The sequence below is a fragment of the Trichomycterus rosablanca genome, chromosome 26 (assembly GCF_030014385.1).
Source record: "Trichomycterus rosablanca isolate fTriRos1 chromosome 26, fTriRos1.hap1, whole genome shotgun sequence".
Lineage (NCBI taxonomy): Eukaryota > Metazoa > Chordata > Actinopteri > Siluriformes > Trichomycteridae > Trichomycterus > Trichomycterus rosablanca.
This window is the reverse complement of record NC_086013.1, coordinates 2,048,015-2,069,266: the sequence shown is the minus strand read 5'-3', so window position 1 is coordinate 2,069,266 and position 21,252 is coordinate 2,048,015. Positions and strand designations below refer to the sequence as shown.

At 40.7% G+C, this 21,252-nt stretch overlaps 1 protein-coding gene across 1 annotated transcript; it reads right to left on the bottom strand.

Annotated features, from left to right (window-relative positions):
• Positions 1-1,802: 1,802 nt before the first annotated feature.
• On the bottom strand, positions 1,803-14,753 carry il13ra2 (interleukin 13 receptor, alpha 2). Its single transcript, XM_062988933.1, has 9 exons — positions 14,657-14,753; positions 13,406-13,557; positions 10,843-10,996; positions 6,781-6,901; positions 6,399-6,583; positions 5,572-5,723; positions 4,297-4,444; positions 4,085-4,202; positions 1,803-2,333 (listed from the first exon to the last, which is right to left on the bottom strand). Exons 1-9 carry the CDS (start codon positions 14,751-14,753, stop codon positions 2,237-2,239), a joined length of 1,224 nt encoding a protein of 407 aa, XP_062845003.1. The 3' UTR covers positions 1,803-2,236.
• Positions 14,754-21,252: the final 6,499 nt, after the last annotated feature.

Sequence of the window (21,252 nt, the reverse complement as noted above, 5' to 3'; positions counted from 1 at the left end):
GCTGGTGGGCTCATGGCTGATACATTACAGGGAAGGAGCAGCAGGGCAGTGCAGAACCTAGACATTCGTGAAAAGTGTGGATTGTGGTTGTGAGTTCCACCCAACAACCCATTTCTGTTTGACTGTCCAAGGGCGTTGTCTGCTTTAAGTGGAAGAGCTGCCATTCATAAAATTTCCACCTAAACCTCCCTTATTGGCAAATGCAATCAGCTCTCTGAAAACCGAGAACACTGACTGTTGCTCTCTAGAATATAAATTATATGTATAAAACTAATATAACTTCACCAAACCAGCTCACTACCTTACCGGCTTCGTCATTTATTGTGCAATGACTAGGCACAGAGCTGCTGTTCCAGCCTGGATTTAAAGCCACTTCACAGCTGATAACAATGATCACTAATTAGATTGGAACTCCATGACCCACGTCGTCCTCTGCTGGTTTAATTGAACTGTGACGCTACAACCTGTGCCTACGCTACCTCCTGGTTTTTACACTCACTGTCCATTTTATCAGCTCCACTTACCATATAGAAGCACTTTGTAGTTCTACAATTACTGACTGTAGTCCATGTTTCTCTACATACTGTTTTAGCCTGCTTTCACCCTGTTCTTCAATGGTCAATGTCTCAGCACTGCAGTGACACTGACATGGTGGTGGTGTGTTAGTGTGTGTTGTGCTGGTATGAGTGGATTAGACACAGCAGCGCTGCTGGAGTTTTTAAACACCATGTCCACTCACTGTCCACTCTATTAGACACTCCTACCTAGTTGGTCCACCTTGTAGACGTAAGGTCAGAGATGATCGCTCATCTATTGCTGCTGTTTGAGTCGGTCATCTTCTAGACCTTCATCAGTGGTTACAGGACGCTGCCCACGGGGCGCTGTCGGCTGGATATTTTTGGTTGGTGGACTATTCTCAGTCCAGCAGTGACAGTAAGGTGTTTAAAAACTCCATCAGTGCTGCTGTGTCTGATCCACTCATACCAGCACAACACACACTAACACACCTGTGTGTAATGCCTGCTCTGTGGGGGTCCTGACCATTGAAGAACAGGGTGAAAGCAGGCTAAAAAGTATGTAGAGAAACAGCTGGACTACAGTCAGTAATTGTAGAACTACAAAGTGCTTCTATATGGTAAGTGGAGCTGATAAAATGGACAGTGAGTGTACAAACAAGGAGGTGGTTTTAATGTTATGGCTGATCAGTGTACATATATGAATGTTCAAACGAATCCTGGTATTCAGATCGCAAAATCTTACCAAGTACTTGAATATTCCATCTGTAATTTGCAAAAGTGGTTGGAATAGATAGATAGACGTTATAGATAGTTATAACGTCAGAATAACTTCTTAAACTGAGCAATGATATCAAGTTGTGTTTGATGTAAGAAAAACCTGGAGACTGAAATGACCGATGGTAGGTAAACCATGTTAAACTGGGTAAATCAATGTTGTAGTTGCTTCATGCAAAGAACAAATGTTAAACCCTGCATGTTCTTCATTATTATTCTTTTTTAAAAGAAGGGATCAGATTTTTCTTCTTTCCCTGGTTTAACCATCCCTGTTATTTCATGCTTGGCCCTGGATGCGTATCAATTTTACACAATGCGCTCATAGAAAGGTGAACTTTCTTTAAAGGGCAGTGAATGTCAGAGAAAGCACATGTGGGCCTACACCCTCTCAGGCCGATGACTGTCATGTTATTGGAGATAACTGGCTAGGGTGTGGAACATTGCTATAACTTCCTAGAAACAAGACAAGTGAGGACACATTACAGATGTTCTAAAAACAAAGCTTATTTTTATTACGATTAATACATGACAGGTTAAAACAGTTATCAGAAATTGAAGTGACAAGGCTTTTAAAAAGATCAGATACAAACAATGTACAAATCTGCAATTTTTGGCAAGAATTCTGGCATGTAATGAGTAACCTTAAGTAAAGCAGTACAGTATTTCAGTATTTTTAATTAAAAAAAAAAAAACACAAGATACATTCTGAAGAAAAACACTGTTTGGTAGTGCTATGCTGCCAAAGACATTTAGTATAACACAGAGATCCACGACAGTCTCTGTAATAGAAGGTGCAACATTTCTACAACATTCCGTAGTGCATCTACAGCTAAACAGTATTCAGACTGGAATTGTTCAATTTTGTAAACAGATGAGGTTGGAACTGATGAAGAGCCAAAAGTAACAGCATTCAGTCTGTGTGCAACTGTACAGGAATACAGGTGTTAGATCACAGGGCTGAATATTGAAGGGAATACCTTCTGGACTTTCTCCTGGTACAGGGTGACAGGTACATGCTTCTGTTCCTTTCTGTTCCTCCACCTGGAGAGAAATACAGTAGAATGAGCGGGGCCCGACCTTATGTTTGTTTGTTTATTAGGATTATAACGTCATGTTTTACACTTTGGTTACATTCATGACACTCATTACACAAGGTTCATCAGTTCACAGGTTATATCGAACACAGTCATGGACAATTTAGTATCTCCAGTTCACCTCACTTGCATGTCTTTGGACTGTGGGAGGAAACCGGAGCACCCGGAGTAAACCCACGCAGACATGGGGAGAACATGCAAACTCCACACAGAAAGTACCCGGACCGTCCCACCTGGGGATCGAACCCAGGACCTTCTTGCTGTGAGGCGACAGTGCTACCCACTTAGCCACCTTGCTGCCCCCGACCTTATGCCGACCGTATGCCGACCGTATGCTGTTTTAAATGGTCAAGTTCAGCTAAAATCTGCTACATTTACAGCACTAGGATATACAATCATGCCTTGGGGCACAACAGTGGCAATTTGGTGGTAGTGGGCCATAAACCAGTAACCTTTTGATCAATAATACAATACCTCAACCACTGAGCCACCACTGTACTGTACCTCTTGATGGGGTCCACGTGTCCCCTCATTTTATTAGAAATCATTAATAAATATTAACTATCCATATATATAAATATGCATGTGTGTGAATGTATGTATTTCTGCAACTGGGTCAAGTCTAGTCCAAATACAGCCCTAAAGCCCAGTCATGATAAGATTATTAGATTGATAGATTAGTGGTCACACAACACCACTCAGTTGCTAACAATTATCAAGAAAACGACACGATAATTTGCCAATGAGATTGTCACACTAGATCCTACTGATAAGCTGCAAACAGCATTTGCTGTCTAACCCCTTAAAAGTATAATATAAAACAAAAACTGTTTACCTGGCAAAATAGTGCAAAAACAAACAGTATTAATGTGTTCTTGAGAGATTACTAGTCTAAATCACTGATTAAGAGAGAATTTTGTACCAATATGAGTCAAAACTGAGTCAGCAACTGGAAAATCAGGGTGAAAGTAAATGCAGAAGTTTTTAGAGTTACTAATAGGGGTAGGGGGGTTGGTAGCACTGTGACAACAAACTTGGGCCCACATAATAGATTAATTTTACAATTAGAAATGGGGCAAAGTCAGGATGTTTGAAACAAGACTTCTGAAGCATTCTGAATAAGCATTCTCAATACTTGCTTTTCCATCCCAGTATGTAAACCACGTGTTGAGTACTACCACATCTGCTGATTTACTTTCGCATTAACTATAATAAACATGCCAGTGGTGAAGTTATGCAGAACACCAGCCTAGACAATTATAAACTGCAAAGTAGAACTGTCAGTCACTTTCATCACTGTCACACCTTGAGATGATGGAGCTTTGCAGATATTCCAAGAATGGGCAGATTTTTTGGACTGTTCAGCAACTAAAAATGTCCCATAGATAACACTTTTTTCCCAGTTTCTCAATGGTTCAGGTTCCCCAGGCTTTGGTCTTTAATACATCATAACCTGACCTCACACATAGTCCTTTTATTAAATTGGCACAAATGCCCACAGACACTCTTAAGTCTTGTGGAACGTCTTATAGGGATAACTCTTCGTCCCATGTTATACGTTTCCTGGTTTAAGCTTCTGTCTAAGTACTGTTATTGATCTTAAATATTAAAACAGATTCCAGTCTCTGACTTCTAATTGTTACACAAACAAATATTCCACTAATCAACAGTTTAAGACGTTTACCATCCTTAACTTACATTTTACTGAATATCCACAGTGTCAGGCAGAAGATGAAGACCACAATCACACCGCAGGCCAGAATCAGTGGCAGACCATTCCAAAGTGGCTTGTAATCAGTCATTTTTGGGCCAGTCTCTGTGAAAATAGTTCCAGAACATTAGGTGGATGCCCTGCTAAGAAGATTTTACTTTTTCTCTTTGGAAAGCTGAGGCACTTTTAAGTGATTTACCTGAATCGCACATTGATCGACTCCATTCGCTCCAGAATCCTGTATCGGCACAATAAGCGTTCACTTTGGATCTGACCCGGATGCAGTTCCTAGTATTCTCAGGTTCCTGATGGAACTTCAAAATTGTCTCCTCGGTTAGAGACGTCTGCTGTAAAGTAAATAAAGAATATATACTTAATTATGCACATGTGTGATCTCTGTCTAGGAAAAACAGACAGCATGTTGGACGTCCAGGGCAGGCATCTACACAGACATGATTAGCTGTGGTTGTATGGTTGTGAAGTGGGAAGAGGGGGGTTTGTTTGAAGTTCTGTGCCCTGTCATTGCTCCCAGTGTTTCCAGAGGGAAAAATAAAATAACTTATCATCTCGTACATGAAGGGTACACTGCCTTAGGGTAGGAAATTCCGATCACTGGTTAATCATGCTGTCAGACTTTATTTTTGTTGGCTGTCTTAACGTAGCACACAAAATCGCTGCATGTTGAAAGCACTCCTGCTGCACTATCAACAAGAACGTCGTCAGCAACAGATTAAAACTAGGCAGTGGTAGCTGTTACACGACTGGTAACTGGTACTTCCCTGACTTCGCCACCACAGCCACTATTGGGTCCCTGAGCAAGGCCCTAACCCTTCTTTCACTTGGATTGTATACAGACACATTTGTTAACTGCTTTGGATTTAAGTGTCTGCTAAATGCCGTAAAGGCTGCATGACTTGATTCACTTATATTCCAGTTAGTGGGATTATACTAATGATTATGTGATTCCATTCCTACAGCCTCAGTCCTCTTCATGACAACCTTGAGTGGCAAAAAATTACACTGGATTAATGAAGTGATGTTCAATTATATCGCCCAATTAGGCTTCTAATCACGAAGGTCTTGCAACACAAATGAAAAAAAGGCTTTAGGATACGTGGAAGCTCAGAGACCTGCTTTAACACATTTTACACTGGCAGACAAGAGTACAAATGAAGTGCTTTGAACATGCCATGACCTTGTCTGCCTCAGGATACAAACATAAGAAGATTGACCAAAAAAGGTAGCATCTGATCGGAGAAGTGAAGTTCGTTCGCTCGGGTTTCCCACGCATGTCCTTCAGCACGTTGCAGTGCATGCAAGTCGTTACACAATCATCATTGTTTAGTAATGAATGTTCTACAATAAAAATTCTTAATGTCGCCTCTCACTGTTTCTGCATTTTACAATGAAATATGGGTGCGTTTAAGATTAGCTAACATTTAACAGCATGTGCTGCAGAGAGCTGAGGGTTTACCTGTTGCTTGCTGCCATCTTGGCTCACTGTGGCCCTTTCAAACTGATATTCCAGACACTGATCCGGCACGGGACCTGCGGGTGGTTCCCACTCTGCCCGCAACATGGTGTCATTAAGGAAGACTTGAAGATCAGACACTGGTGCAGGTTTGACTAGGAGACAAAGACAAAATGATGTTTATGTTTAAGTTTCTTTACGGGATAGATGAAAATATGGAGGCTTGTAGCTGTTTAGCCTCCTTAAAAGGGTAGGTTCCCCATATGAGTCTTGGTTCTCTGAAGAATCAGATATCACTCAAACCTACATGAATGAGATTGGACAGCCCTGCTTTTGATGTTTCTTCCTAATGCATACAAGTTTTTTTTGCCAATAAGGCTTTCTCATCTTGGGTACTAGACCTGCATCTTTGTAAAGTTAAATAAAGTGGAATATGTGCCAAAATTTTGCTTTATTTTGGTCCCGTTTATCAATAGCGAGATGAAACCATGACATTTCCTTGATTGTCACTTGATGTACAGCTATACACTGACACTATATTTGCTTTGACAACTCAGATGTGGTACACACCAGTGACATCCACAACAGCAAAGTGCTGGGCAGAACTGGCACAAGTCCCCTGTTTACAATATGATATGTATGCATAATTTAAAATATGTTATTCATCTTTAGTAACTGATTCTGAACAGTGGGTCTGGTGACACCCGGAAACACAACTTGGACTGGATGTTAGTCTATCTCATTTGGAGCGTCCAGTCTAACAATGCTCCAAGTACTAATACACAGCATCACGTTCTACCATGATAACATGTTTGGTAAATCCCTCTCACCATGGTTTTGGACCGCCAGAGAGTAGAAAGCTGGCTTCAGTGCTCCTGCCACAGATGAGCCATTCACACAGATATTAAAGTCTGAGAACTCCAGCAAAGACTCCGATGGAAATCTGCAGCCTCGTCTAATCTCGGGAGATGGGATGTACTCTGGACATTCTTCTGTTCCCCGCATTTCCCTGTGCCTAGGGAAATAGAACAAGGGCGACATTAAATAAAACACCACAAAGGCTGTTTGGTCAAGGAGTTTGAGTGTCAACCTAAAATAATAACCAGAAAAAATAGACTATGGGAACATTCTTATTAAAGGTACACTTGACCATACCTGCCCCCCTGGTTAAAGCGTCCTAAGGATAGAGAATAGGTTAGTGTGGAGAATTACCAGTAATAGAGGTAGTGCTTTGAGTCAGAAGCCTCAGCAGATCCAGACTCCCATGTACACTCCATGTACTCCTTATTAAAATAAACACATCCAAAGTCCTTAATTCTCGAGCCAGGTACACCTGAAATGATAATAATACTGTATCAGTGTTTCAGCTTACGTGCAGTGTTGTGGGAATTCAAAATAACCCTTAAAGATTGACACAGACAACCGGAGTAATAGTAAAAGCAAAAAATCTATGTATTACTCAGCCGAGGACCCTCTCACCATGCAAACACACACAAGGGTGGTTACCTTCCGCCCTATCGCCTTATTTATACCCCGCTTTACTGCCCCTTCAGGCTAACTCTGCTCAGCGACCCAGCTCATATCCGACTTTCTGCACCAAACCTGTTTATCATTCTACAAGGATGGTCATCTTGTTAGTTTTGTTTGTTTTGTTTATTAGGATTTTAACGTCATGTTTTACACTTTGGTTACATTCATGACAGGAACGGTAGTTACTCATCACACAAGATTCATCAAGTCACACAAGGTTATATCAAACACAGTCCTGGACAGTCTAGAACCCAGGACCTTCTTGCTGTGAGGCAACAGTGCTACCCACTTAGCCACCGTGCCGCCCCATCAGCTTTTTAGGAACATGGCGTACTTGCATAAGAATGTGTGTGCAGGGGTGCCCATGCCAAGGTCAACATATCTCTGGACTTCTGAAACCTTCAAAAAGTTTCTTCCAAAAAAGAAACTTATGAGTTTAATGCAAATAACTTCTACGGAATAACATTTCCAGTCACAGCAGTGCCTTACATTACAGGAACAAAGTAGTTTTGTTTCTAATACAGGCTTGTACAGTATAATCTTTACTGGAAATGCACTCTTGGTGCTTAATCCAAAAACACTGAAATCCAAAATAAGTTGTGACAGAATGTGAAAGGCAAAAAAAGAAACAAAGCTGTGATTTGTCTATTTTCTCTGCCTTATAATAAAAAAATCTTAAAAAATGACAATACCTGATGTTTAACCTAGATCTCTCTTATTAAATATATATTTAAATGTGTCGCCTGCAGCACGTTTTAAACTGAGGAAAAGATTTACCTCATAAACATGACATCACATGGTAAACGTGCTCAGACGAAGCAAAGCACTCATGATTTGTGATGAAGGAAGTAACCGGTACAGATATTTAAGTGTGGAAAGAACATCTGTTTAACCACAACAAGCCGCATGTAACAAAGTAGGTGAAGGCCTTCATTAAGAGAAAAGCAGCTTCTGAATCACATGATCAAGTGGAGCTAAAGACACAGTGCACAACCAGCAAGAAACCTAACCAGTATTTAAGAAGGAAGTTGATAAAACATAAACAATCTTGACTCTGTACTGTTTACAGCGAAATTTTAAATAGCAGCTTTCTGTTTTTATTTGCATTCCACAGACCGTCCCGACTGGTTAGATCTTTAAATATACACCGATCAGCCATAACATTAAAACCACCTCCTTGTTTCTACACTCACTGTCCATTTTATCAGCTCCACTTACCATATAGAAGCACTTTGTAGTTCTACAATTACTGACTGTAGTCCATCTGTTTCTCTGCATGCTTTGTTAGCCCCCTTTCATGCTGTTCTTCAATGGTCAGAACCCCCACTACAGAGCAGGTATTATTTGGGTGGTGGATCATTCTCAGCACTGCAGTGACACTGACGTAGTGGTGGTGTGTTAGTGTGTGTTGTGCTGGTATGAGTGGATCAGACACAGCAGCGCTGCTGGAGTTTTTAAAACACCTTACTGTCACTGCTGGATAGCAGCAATAGATGAGCGATCGTCTCTGACGTGTCTAATAGAGTGGACAGTGAGTGGACACGGTGTTTTAAACCTCCAGGAGCGCTGCTGTGTCTGATCCAATCATACCAGCACAACACACACTAACACACCACCACCATGTCAGTGTCACTGCAGTGCTCACCATTGAAGAAGTGGAGCTGATTGTAGAAACTGGACAGTGAGTGTAGAAACAAGGAGGTGGTTTTAATGTTACGCCTGCTCTGTATATATGATGTGTGGACTAAATTCCATGTCACACAGACAAGCCTTAATTATCCACATGGCTTAACATGATTACAACTGACTGAAATGACACAACTAATCACAACTGTGGGAGGATTTAGACGCCTTTGTGAGGTAAAAGCTGCGCTGAAAGAAGAGTCTCTGGGAAATCCAGGTTTTACTTGTCATGTCAAAAATGTGACCTGTAGCGTAAACACATTCCTAATATGGAATGTTTGGAGATTGATGTTTAAACAAATTTCCTTTTGAAGGTACAGAAACAATGCTCCATTGTGTACAGGCGTTCTGTAGCACTTTATTAGACGGGGATATTAGGATCTGCTTTATATTCAGTCTCAAGGGTATGAAAGTACACAGACAAAGGCACAAAGCTTCCCTTCTTTAATGACCTCTTAATATTTTAGTGGAGGCCAGGGAGCAACCAGACAGGAGGTACTCATGCACTGACTCGCTAAACATTTTATCCTGTGTTGAAATGATATACAGTGTAATCAGGAATAGCTCCGGCTTGTAGGCACACCAGCGTCTGAAGCCTGATTTAATATAATGTTTCCTGCTAATCTTTACATTAACTCAAATCTGATGTAACGTGATGTGAAGCTATTAAACCTTCAGGCATCTATAGAAACTAACTATAAAACTGGGAGATTTTATAGGTTCTGAAAGACACAGAGAAGTTAGATCTTTATGATTCACACCCCCAGGAGAAACTTGCCTATCAGTAACACTGTACCGTGGGCGTATCTAAACAAAAGGCACTTTTCTTGTAGTCAGGGCAAAATGTAGGCTGTGGGAACAGGTCTGTCAAATACACAGCCTGTAAAATCAGGTATGACTTAGTCATAACCCATAACCCCTTGAGAACTGCAGTTTGAGGATTTAAAAAGTATTTAAATCATTGCAAGATTGTTTTTTTTTTTTTTTTTTGAAAAACAAGTGCACTAACACGTCCTTCAACAGTATAATATACACTGACCTGGCATAACATTATGACCACCTTCCTAATATTGTGTTGGTCCCCCTTTTGCTGCCAAAACAGCCCTGCAACTGTGATGCCCAGTGTATTCTGACACCTTTCTATCAGAACCAGCATTAACCTCTTCAGCGATTTGAGCTACAGTAGCTCGTCTGTTGGATCAGACCACACGTGCATCAATGAGCCTTGGCCACCATGACCCTGTCGCCGGTTTACAACTGTTCCTTCCTTGGACCACTTTTGATAGATACTGACCACTGCAGACCGGGAACACCCCACAAGAGCTGCAGTTTTGGAGATGCTCTGACCCAGTCGTCTAGCCATCACAATTTGGCCCTCGTCAAACTCGCTCAAAACCTCACGCTCGCCCATTTTTCCTGCTTCTAACATCAACTTTGAGGATAAAATGTTCACTCGCTGCCTAATATATCCCCCCCACTGACAGATGCTGTGATGAAGAGATAATCAGTGTTATTCACTTCACCTGTCAGTGCTCATAATATAATGCCTGATCGGTATAAATACAATCTTTCCAGTTTGGACTTGACTGGGTTTGTGCATCTAAAGTTCTTAGTTCCTAAGAATCAACTGGAAATAAAAAATAAAAACGATTAATATCTTGTTAGGACATTTTCAAACATAAATAATTGACTCAGTACATGCCTACAGCTGATTGAAAGTCACTTACTATTAGTAATACCACAGTGGGAGGTTTCTAATTAAGAACCAAATGTTTTTTTATTGTACTTGTGATTAGCTGGTGTCTGTGCTTTATAAATAGAACGACTTAAAATACACCCAATAACAAGTGGATGAAACAGCTGTATTTTAACAGAGGCCAGGGCAATAACCCAAACTGAGCACCAAGCGAGGTCCACAGAGACATTCAGACATTTAGTTTTATAGAGAGACAAAACAACTACACTTTAAAAACAGCCAGGGTGTCACTCAGTCTGAGATCAATACACCATTCTGTAGAAAGAACGTTATAGCAATCGTCCAGTATTCCAGACTCGACATACCTGAATGTTCAGGTGTGTTTACAACCTCCACCTCATCTCCCAGAATCTCTGTTCCACTGGTGCACGCCCCTTTCAGCAAGGTGAGCATCCTCACCTGGACAGGTTTCTCCAGGTCAAACTGGGCTGTGTAGAAGAGCCTGAGCGTCCGGACACTCTGTGAGACACAAAAAACATGATCTTATACGATCTACAAATAGATATACATGTAGTGGTTGGTCCTGTACTGTGGTAAATAGACATATTAATACCTAGAACCTAATAAAACACAGTGGCCGACATCTTTCCCCAAGATGGCTTTAATTCTCCATGGAATGCTTGGAATCATTCTTCAAGACAGATCTACCAGCTCCTTCAGGGATAAAAGAGTCAGAGATATATCCTGTATTTGTATCCCATTCAGGGTTCATTAATCATTCATTCATCTTTAGAAACTGCTTCATCATGATCTGCTCCATCATTGGTCTCAATGGGTCCAACACCACGAGAAAGCAGATGACCCAAGGCAGGAAACGCCAATCCATTATTAAGCACCACACGCTCCCCCACTTACACATAGGCACAATTTATAGCGGCCAGACTTCGTTTTGCATGTCGAACTCTGTGCCAATCCACATCAATCTGGACCGACCTAAAGATCTCCACCAGATATACTTTTGGCATTAGGCACTGTGGGTTAAATGCATCAACTGACTTTTTTAAACAAAGAACAATGTGGGAACATTATAAATATAAAAACTCATCAGACCACAATTTTGTTTATTGCTTACAGTTTCAGGTTTGTTCTCTTTACACCAAGTTATACATGTTTGCACAGTCGCTCTTGATACAAAAGGTTCCAGCAGCAGCTGACACAAACATACTTATTAATGCTTTCTTATTCATTCCTAAACTGTAATTTCAGACATCATGATCAAGGACTAGCAGACACTATTATATCCATACACAGTTACCAGGAAAAAGGCTCATGCTTAATCTGTTCAAACAACAGCTATGTACAATGACAAACTGTATTTAAAGAGATTTGATGGTCAGAATTGGAGTACAATGGCCTCATATTATTAACCACCCTGTTTTTTCATCTGTCTTCACTGTAGGGTTCAGTGGAACTGATGCTTCCACAGAAAACCACAGGCATTCAGTGAGCTGGGCCAAGACGAATGCTGCTTAATTACGAACGCTGCACCCAGAGCGCTGGCATTACTACTTAATCCACATGGCGAATCAGATTTTTTTTTCTAAAGAGGAGAACTAGCTATTACACAACGCTGACTTGAGGATAGACGAATGACTGGCTTCTAAATGACTGGCTACATGAACATTTAGTTACTTAGGCTTTTAATTAAAGCCTTTAATTAGTTAATTCAACCATATAAATCATCCTTGAGTACAAAAATAAATTAATTCTGTGTCTCTAAATCTCTGATATTTTTTTTTCTATTTTATTTATGCTTTTTCTCCCATTTTCTCCCAATTTAGCGTAGTCAATTCGTCTTCCGCTGCTGTGGGAGTCCCGATTGCAGTCGAGGTGGGTATATTGCTGCTCACGCCTCCTCCGACCCGCGTGCAGCCCTTAGCGGAACCCTTTTTTACCCATGCATTCCGAACAGGCGCCTCTCTATCTGCTAATCAGGGTCCTTACACAGCGTTTGAAGATCCCACCCACGTAGTCCGGTCATCCCGCCCTAGCAGAAACGTGTCTGCTGCAGGCACTGCCAGTTATGCCCACGAGATGGTGCCCAGCCGACCGGTGGCAACGCCGAGTTTCGAACCGAGGAGTGCAGAATCTCGGCACTGTTGTGCTAGCGGAATCTCCTGCGCCACCTGGGTGCCCCATAACTCTAGTTTTTAATGTCTAGAATCAGGGGATTGACCCTGTTTGAGATCGAATCCGCCACCAGTATTAAAAAGATATGCAATAAGTTGAGCCAGAGTAGGTCTTCTGATGGTCAGAAGCAATAGCCTTAATGTCCTCTGGTATCATTGAGTCTCAGCCACCCAACAATCCAACAATCAGTTTATGGCTTGTTCCTCCTAGGTCCAATGTCAGTGGTTGCTCATTAAGCCTGCCAGTGACATCCCTTGCTGTTTTTAAAATACTTCACCTCAGTCATCTGGCCATGGCCAAGTCACGAGGTCTTAATGATGATCAGATTTAATGCATTTAACTACAATAAGTCTAAGGTTTAATAAATCCCTTAATATCACATGCACCTTTGATAGGAAACAGTTGTTGTCTTGTACATATTTGAGCAGGTGATATGAAAGTTTCGACCTGTCAGTGTGGTATTTTTCCCAAATAAGATGATCATTTGAATGTAAGTCTGTTCAGATGTCATCAGTCTGTGTGTGTGTGTCTCACTGCAGCAGATCATCTGCCAAGAGAAACTCATTTCTTAGACTTAATGTCAAATTCAAGTCACGCTTTTGGCAAAGTATAATAGCAGATCTGTTGGATATGGCTGGGAGTGGAATTCCATTTCCAGGTGTATCCAACAATTGGTTACAGCAGTGATCGCTCGTACCGTTTGTGTGTGTATGTGTGTATCTAGGTGTGTGTGAATACCTTCCATCTCTTCGTGTACGTGTCAAAGTAACGGAGCTGGTAGCGGATCGTACAGTCTGTGAGGTTCTCTAAGCTGCTCGGCCTGTTCCACTCGATATTCAGCTGGCCCAGATGGCCGGGGTCCGTGATCTTTATGTTTTCTGGAGGGTCAACTGCAAAGTAAAAGGACTGCATTTAAATAACGTTTCTGAGCGGAGAAACATAGCAGCAGATTCTCTGGTGGGCATTTGGCTGGCTTGGTTTGGGTTCACATATTTCAGAAGGAAGGTCACTGGTGTGATTCATGTTCCCAAAAAGTACAGCCTTCATGAATGAATAGGGCAGATCATTACTGTGATACATCAGAAGACGGTGAAGCAAACCTCCGTCAACTGCATAACAATATGTAGATGCTCTGAGGCAGCATAATTAATCCAAATATTTGGGTGTTTGCTATCAATCAAGTGTACATTTGATGGCCACCAGGCACATTCGGCCACCATATTTAGCCCTTACCCTCGCTGGCTGATCTGACCATTATCTGACAAAGCAATTAGCAATGACCAAACTGGAATAAAGAAATGAAACTTATGGTCATTGGCTACAATTATGTTCCCAAGTGGTAAAGCTGCTTTTGATGACAATTGCAGCACTTAGGACTTTCACTTCGTGGTTGCTAAGCTTTGGTAGATTATGTATATATGAGTTTGGTCTTTGACAATTTAATAGCCATCCAAAGACAGGAGGTTATAAAAGGATAACTAGTTCTGCTCTTTGCAATGAAAGGATGGCATTTCTTTATTTATCAATCCAAGAGACATTTGCATTGCATCTCATTAGAGTTGCTACTAGCCGTTACCCTTCCAGACTGGTATATGTTATATGAATGCCAGCGGATATAAGTTGGCTACTAAACTGAAAAAATAAAGCACTACACTACATTTGCTTGAATTATGAGCCAGTAAACAAACTGTACTTGTGTTAATCCCAACCACAAACCATGCTCTTGTATTCTTGTATAAGTGAGCCTCTTAGAACTCATATTACTAGGGTCTTATCTGGGGCACCGTAGAGGTGCAGTGCACACATACAGAAACTTTATACATGCCAACGTACATGCCGTTTGCCAACAGACTGAGGAAATCAGGTCACCCTTATAAACCTGAGCACTTTTGTCTAAATCAGATCAGATGACCGTTTAAACGTTGGACGTGCATTATTATTACAGTAGGAAACGAGTCTCACTCTGTGTGGCTGCATCGCTCAGCTCACCTGACAGGCCGGCTACAGTGGTGGCGTGTGATCTGTGCTGGATCAGCGAAACGGAGACGACGACACACATCCATACCGACGTTCCATGCAGTGTCATTCTCTGTGTGGATCTGTTAGTCCTGAATGAACAGAAAAAATCAGTCAACAAACTGCCACACTGGGCCTGTTATATTAGGATGTAGGGCTACAGAAGATATTGATCCTTTCCCATCCCTCACTCCTTTATTTATGTCTCCTTTATTTATTACCTTATGGCTTATGTCATATGACCATGCATATAACTGTCTGTAACGTTCATCTGTAGTGATTTGCCCCAGATGGTGGCTTGTACCATTATAGATTCCCACTGTACAGAACAGTTTGCAGCAGATATTTTCCTTAATGCTCAGAGATCTATACCAGCAAGGCATAACATTATGAGCACTGATAAATGAAGTGAATAACACTGATTATCGCTTCATCACGGCACCTGTTAGTGGGGGGGGGGATATGTTAGGCAGCGAGTGAACATTTTATCCTCAAAGTTGATGTTAGAAGCAGGAAAAATGGGCGAGCGTAAGGATTTGAGCGAGTTTGACAAGGGCCAAATTGTGATGGATAGACGACTGGGTCAGAGCATCTCCAACACTGCAGGTCTTGTGGGGTGTTCCCAGTCTGCAGTATCTAGTCAGTATCTATCAATAGTGGTCAAAGGGAGGAACAGTGGTAAACCGGTGACAGGGTCATGGGCGGCCAAGGCTCATTGATGCACGTGGGGGATCCTCAAATTGAATGAGTTAATGCTGGTTCTGATAGAAAGGTGTCAGAATACACAGTGCAGCACAGTTTGACCAACACATTATTAGAAAGGTGGTCATAATGTTATGCCTAATCGGTGTAGGTTTCTTGTACTAAGTTATCTGACTATGCACATCTTCCTTTGATACAAAAAGCTCCTGAATAGCAGCCTTGCCATTATTTCCAAGTAAAAGCTGAAGACGTGTTATGAACTTTTAAGGCGTTAAGCAACTACTATGCACATTTATGACTGTCAGACAGTGATAGTTTTCACTTTCACTAGCAAACGCAATTAATCTTGGCTGCTGCCGGTCATACTAAAAACATGTTTGGCAGCTCTTGTTAATGATGCACATGCAATTTAACCCTCCCACGTGCAAACGTGCAATTTAACCCTCCCACGACCTCCAACTTTAAGTAATTTCAAAATGTGTGTATTTTTTAAAGATTAAACTTTTTACTCTAACTGTTATATATATAAACACCGAACAGGCATAACATTAAAACCACCTCCTTGTTTCTACACACTGTCCATTTTATCAGCACTTTGTAGTTCTACAGTTACTGACTGTAGTCCATTTGTTTCTCTACATACTTTGTTAGCCCCCTTTCATGCTGTTCTTTAATGGTCAGGACCCCCACAGGACCCCCACAGAGCAGGTATTATTTAGGTGGTGGATGATTCTCAGCACTGCAGTGACACTGACATGGTGGTGGTGTGTTAGTGTGTGTTGTGCTGGTGCTGCTGGAGTTTTTAAACACCTCACTGTCCCTGTGGGACTGAGAATAGTCCACCAACCAAAAAATATCCAGCCAACAGCGCCCCGCGGGCAGCGGCCTGTGACCACTGATGAAGGTCTAGAAGATGACCGACTCAAACAGCAGCAATAGATGAGCGATCGTCTCTGACTTTACATCTACAAGGTGGACCAACTAGGTAGGAGTGTGTAATAGAGTGGACAGTGAGTGGACACGGTATTTAAAAACTCCAGCAGCGCTGCTGTGTCTGATCCACTCATACCAGCACAACACACAACTCCGCCTCATGTCACTTTAAAATCTAATTTGCCAAAGTGTTACTTTTACAGTTAATGAACTATTAACAGTTAAATTATTACAATTCACCTGTGTAGCTGTTTCTGTCATTTTGTCCACCCCCTATCTCCTTATATAGGGACTTATATATGAACAGGTGAATGAAACAAATGACCAAATACAGAGAATAAGCCAAATAATACATGTCAACTAAAAGCACAAGATTTAATGTCTATTAGAACACAGTAGTTTAACCCAAACTCTGTAGGCACATCAACACACTAAACTCATTCAAAGAAACTTTCACACACACACACACACACACACACACACACACACACACACACACACATACATACATGAGCCAGAATTTCTGAAACAAAACCTTTCAGCACTGATAATATCATGTCATCAAGATGTGCTGCACTGATTTATTCCTCACAGAACCAGTGTTCCATATTAAAGTAAACCCACATGTCTGGATCGTTTCTGACAGGCAGTTTAGACATTTTAATCATTTATACAATAAAAAAAAAAAGAAATATACTTAAAAAACATAAAAAAGTACAAAAACAAGAATATGGATCTTGTTAACATTAACAGCACTGTCTCCAGGAGTGAATAATTATCATAAATGAACTGAAAACATATAAAAACACGTGTTTGAATAGAAGAATTTCTAAGAATGAAAGTATAAAGAATACTCACTCAGTGTTCAGTAATGGACAGATGAAATGTTCCTTTGTTGAGATGCTCTCTGTGTCTTTGTTTATGTACGTGTGTGTGTGCGCGTATGTGTGTGTGTGTGTGTGCGTATGTGTGTGTGTGTGTGTGTGTGTGTGCACTTTTGTTCAGACAGAGCTCCCCCTTCAGCCTTGGTGATTAATGAAATACAAGTACTGAGAAAATGTATTTATAATTTATAATATAACAACAATATGTATTATAATAATCATGTTATATATGATTGATATGATTAATATTGTATATTTCTTCAGTATATTACAATGTTTTTCATTTTAATCAAATAATCAGCATAACAGAATTTCTAAATGTGTGTATTTTTTAAAGATTAAACTTTTTACTCTAACTGTTATAAATATACACCGATCAGCCATAACATTAAAACCACCTGCTTGTTTCTACACTCACTGTCCATGTTATCAGAACGAGCCTATCTCAGCTTTGCAATGGGGGCAAGGCACACAGTAACACCCTGGACGGGGCACCAGTCCATCGCAGGGCAGACACACATACACACACACACACCCATTCACTTATAGGGCGATTCAGTGTCTCCAATTAACCTGGCTGCATGATTTTTGACTGTGGGAGACAACCGGAGCTCCTGGAGGAAACCCACGCAGACACGGGGAGAAAGGACCCGGACCGTCCCGCCTGGGGATCAAACCCAGGACCTTCTTGCTGTGCAGTGACAGTGCTACCCATCGAGCCACCGTCATTTTGGTTGAAGCCTTGACATTTCAAACCCAATTAACAGCACTGTCCACTTTGTGCTGACCAGTAAAAGTAACTGAAGAAAAGGTTCTTAATCCCCATGTGCTCATTAAAACCAGTGCTGCCAAGCTCAATAAAACATTTAATCTGTTTTTAAAGTCATTTTAACTGTCCCTGAACAAATGGTTTGACTGACAGCACTAACAAAGCCTGAGCTTCAAATCAAAACCACATGCACTCTGAGAAACCACAAATGTTATTTATTATAGATGTGATGATCTTTTATCAGTCATCAAAAATCTCACCAACACAGACTTTCAATTTCCTAAGGAACATAAATCAAACCCAGATTCATTCCTTTTCTTATGACCCCTGGCTTTCCTTCCTTCCTGCAGCAAAGTGTGATGTGCAAAACCTTTCCACAGAAATTTGACTAAATTTCCAGCACCCGTGATCTGTCTTGAAACAAGACAGATGCCCCAAAACCAAAGAATTTCTTCATGTTTTTTTACACGAATGAGACCAGGCTGAAAAAGTTTGCTCTGCACAGACAAAGCTGGGAAAAGTAGTTGTAGGGGTTTAGGTACTGGACTGAATTCCAAATGTCTTTTTCCTACATATAAAAAAGTTTCGTCTTTTTGTGCAATTTACATTATTAAAACCGAGTGGCATGGTGGCTCGGTGGGTAGAACTGTCGCCTCACGGCAAAAAGGTCCTGAGTTCAATTCCCAGGTGGTGAGGTCCGGGTAGTTTCTGTGTGGAGTTTGCATGTTCTCCCCGTGTCTGTGTGGGTTTCCTCCCAAAGACGTGCAAGTGAGGTGAATTGGGAATACAACATTGTCCAGGACTGTTTGATATTAATCTTGTGTAATGAGTAACTACCGTTCCTGTCATGAGTGTAACCAAGGTGTAAAACATGACGTTAAAATATTAATAAACAAATAAACAAACATTATTAAAAACAAACAGGAGACAAACTGGAAAAGCTGGGTTTTATTTTTTCTCTTTTCCGACCCTTTAAATGGTTCATTATTCCATGTAGAAACGGTCTAATACTTTTCATACAGAGTTTATAGAGGATCGAACAGAGGATCCGGGCATGCACACAAACTTGTGTTTTTGTACAAAACGTCTATCTAAACACACACACACTTCGAAACAAAGCGCACTCCTCCGCCAACATGTGTGTGTATCAGTCTCTGTACAGTAGAATAAAAAAGCCAACCTGTGCGTCCGGCACGTTCTCCATTTTTAAACCGTTTCTCTAGAGGAACGTCTCACATGCTAGGAACGGTTAGTTGGCAAATATGTGGCACAGCTGATTCATAGGGAACGACAGGAAATTGTGAAAGAAATTGCAAAAGTGCGTTTAGGAATCATGGAATGTAGCTCAAAATGACCTTTCTTGGGAATGTTAGTGTGGAAAAAAGACGGCAGTCTAGGTCTCTGCATCGATTGAGCAACACTATAATCTCAGTACAACATCACATCACGAGGGTTTTGTCCACTTTATAGTCAGGCGAATATGCAGCACACTGATTCACAGGGAATATGACTAAGTAGGGATGTAACGATGCACCACAGGACAGTTAAAAAGCGGTGCACATGTGCCACGATTCAAATTTAAACAGCAGAGTGCTATTCACCTCGCCTGGTTGACGGCACTTCACAAAGTTGCCAGGTTCGGAATTTTCCAGCCATATGTATTTACGTGAGGATACTTCCTTTATTTATATTATTCATTTATTTATATAATGTTGGATTTGTTTTAAAACTTAATTTCAGTTTTTTACACAATAAGCATTATTTGGCATAGTTTGTACCTACCTCAGAAATAAAAGGGCATTGGTTATTTAAATAAATAAAAGATAAGCACAAATACACTTTTATTTTATTTTTTTAAAAGAGAAATAATAAAAGAGAACTTTGTCATAATTTGTCTTCAATTTCATTTTGTTTAAAAAATCGTGAACCCAGTATCGTGAATCGTATCGCATCGTGGGTAGAGTGTATCGTCACATCCCTATGACTAATACCAAGCCATGATGGACATTGTTTATCTCAAATCCATTATTCCAACTTTAACTCTTTATCCTTGCTCAGTTTGAGTGTAATGTACGGTAAATGTAACATCATCGCATATTGTGACCAATTTATTCATTTACTTTTAATTGTACGTTTAATTTACAGGTATAGCTAATACGCCAGATGAACAGGGCTTATTAAAATGCTGTCGGGTTTCTGTACAAACAAAAGTGGGACTTAAAATGGACTAAATCACTCAAGGAAAATGTAAAGCATGTGGAAACAGGAGAAAATAAATATATACAATAAATAAACTTAAATAATCATCTGGGACAAATAGTTTAACAAATAACAGTCAGGGATTGGTGGTAGTCTGACAGTACAGCAGGAACAATCTGGGAAGAATGAAGCTGATTCAGTAATATAGTTTTAATTCTAACATACAGATGAAATTTTGACATGTTATTATTATCTGTAAATATAAATAAGTTTATACACGTGTGTTTGACTTTGTTTTGTTGGTGATTCTGTAGAATTCCAGCCTGTAATCGTTTAGATGGATGTACACAAGCTAAGAGATCTCAGGCTTCAGTGATTTGAGGGGCTATCATGTACATGAGCCATTTAGAAGGATGTTTTAAACTAAACTAAACTAAATATTGTAGGAGAACTAACGGACCTGAGAACATGTGAGATGTTAAAACTGAGCCAGTTCTGTCCTGAGTTCACCTACAATGCCAGTCAGTTCATTAATCAATACATTACATTTGAGCTGGCACATCTGTCCGAAGCATTTAAAGACAAGATACAATCCAAACAACCCACAGTGTTAAACCCAATAGTGGCACAGTGGTGGTGCTTAATTACAAGCAGGGCTGCAATAAGATGCAAGTCAGAAGTACACCCTAAACGCCAACTGGGCGCCAAGTCATCCATGGGAGTCACTTACTTACCTATTCATGCACTCGCACCTATCACAAGTGCACATATTGGTCTGAATGTTGTGTTTTTGGCCTCTTGTATTGACAAATCAGTGCTACACAAACCAATTCAGCTTTTCAGAATCTCTCCTGGTCATGACTGATGTTCTCAGGTAAAAATGTTAATTATTTAGGACAGTGGTCCCCAACCACCTGGACGTGGACCGGTACCGCGCCGGGTGTTATTGTCTTATTGTCACCCCTAGGTGGGAGCAGCGTCTCAATGCAGCGAAAAAAGCAAATTTTACATCATTTGTGGGCAATATTATTAAATCCTCCCACCCCCGCCGGTCCATGAAATCATATCGTATATGAAACCGG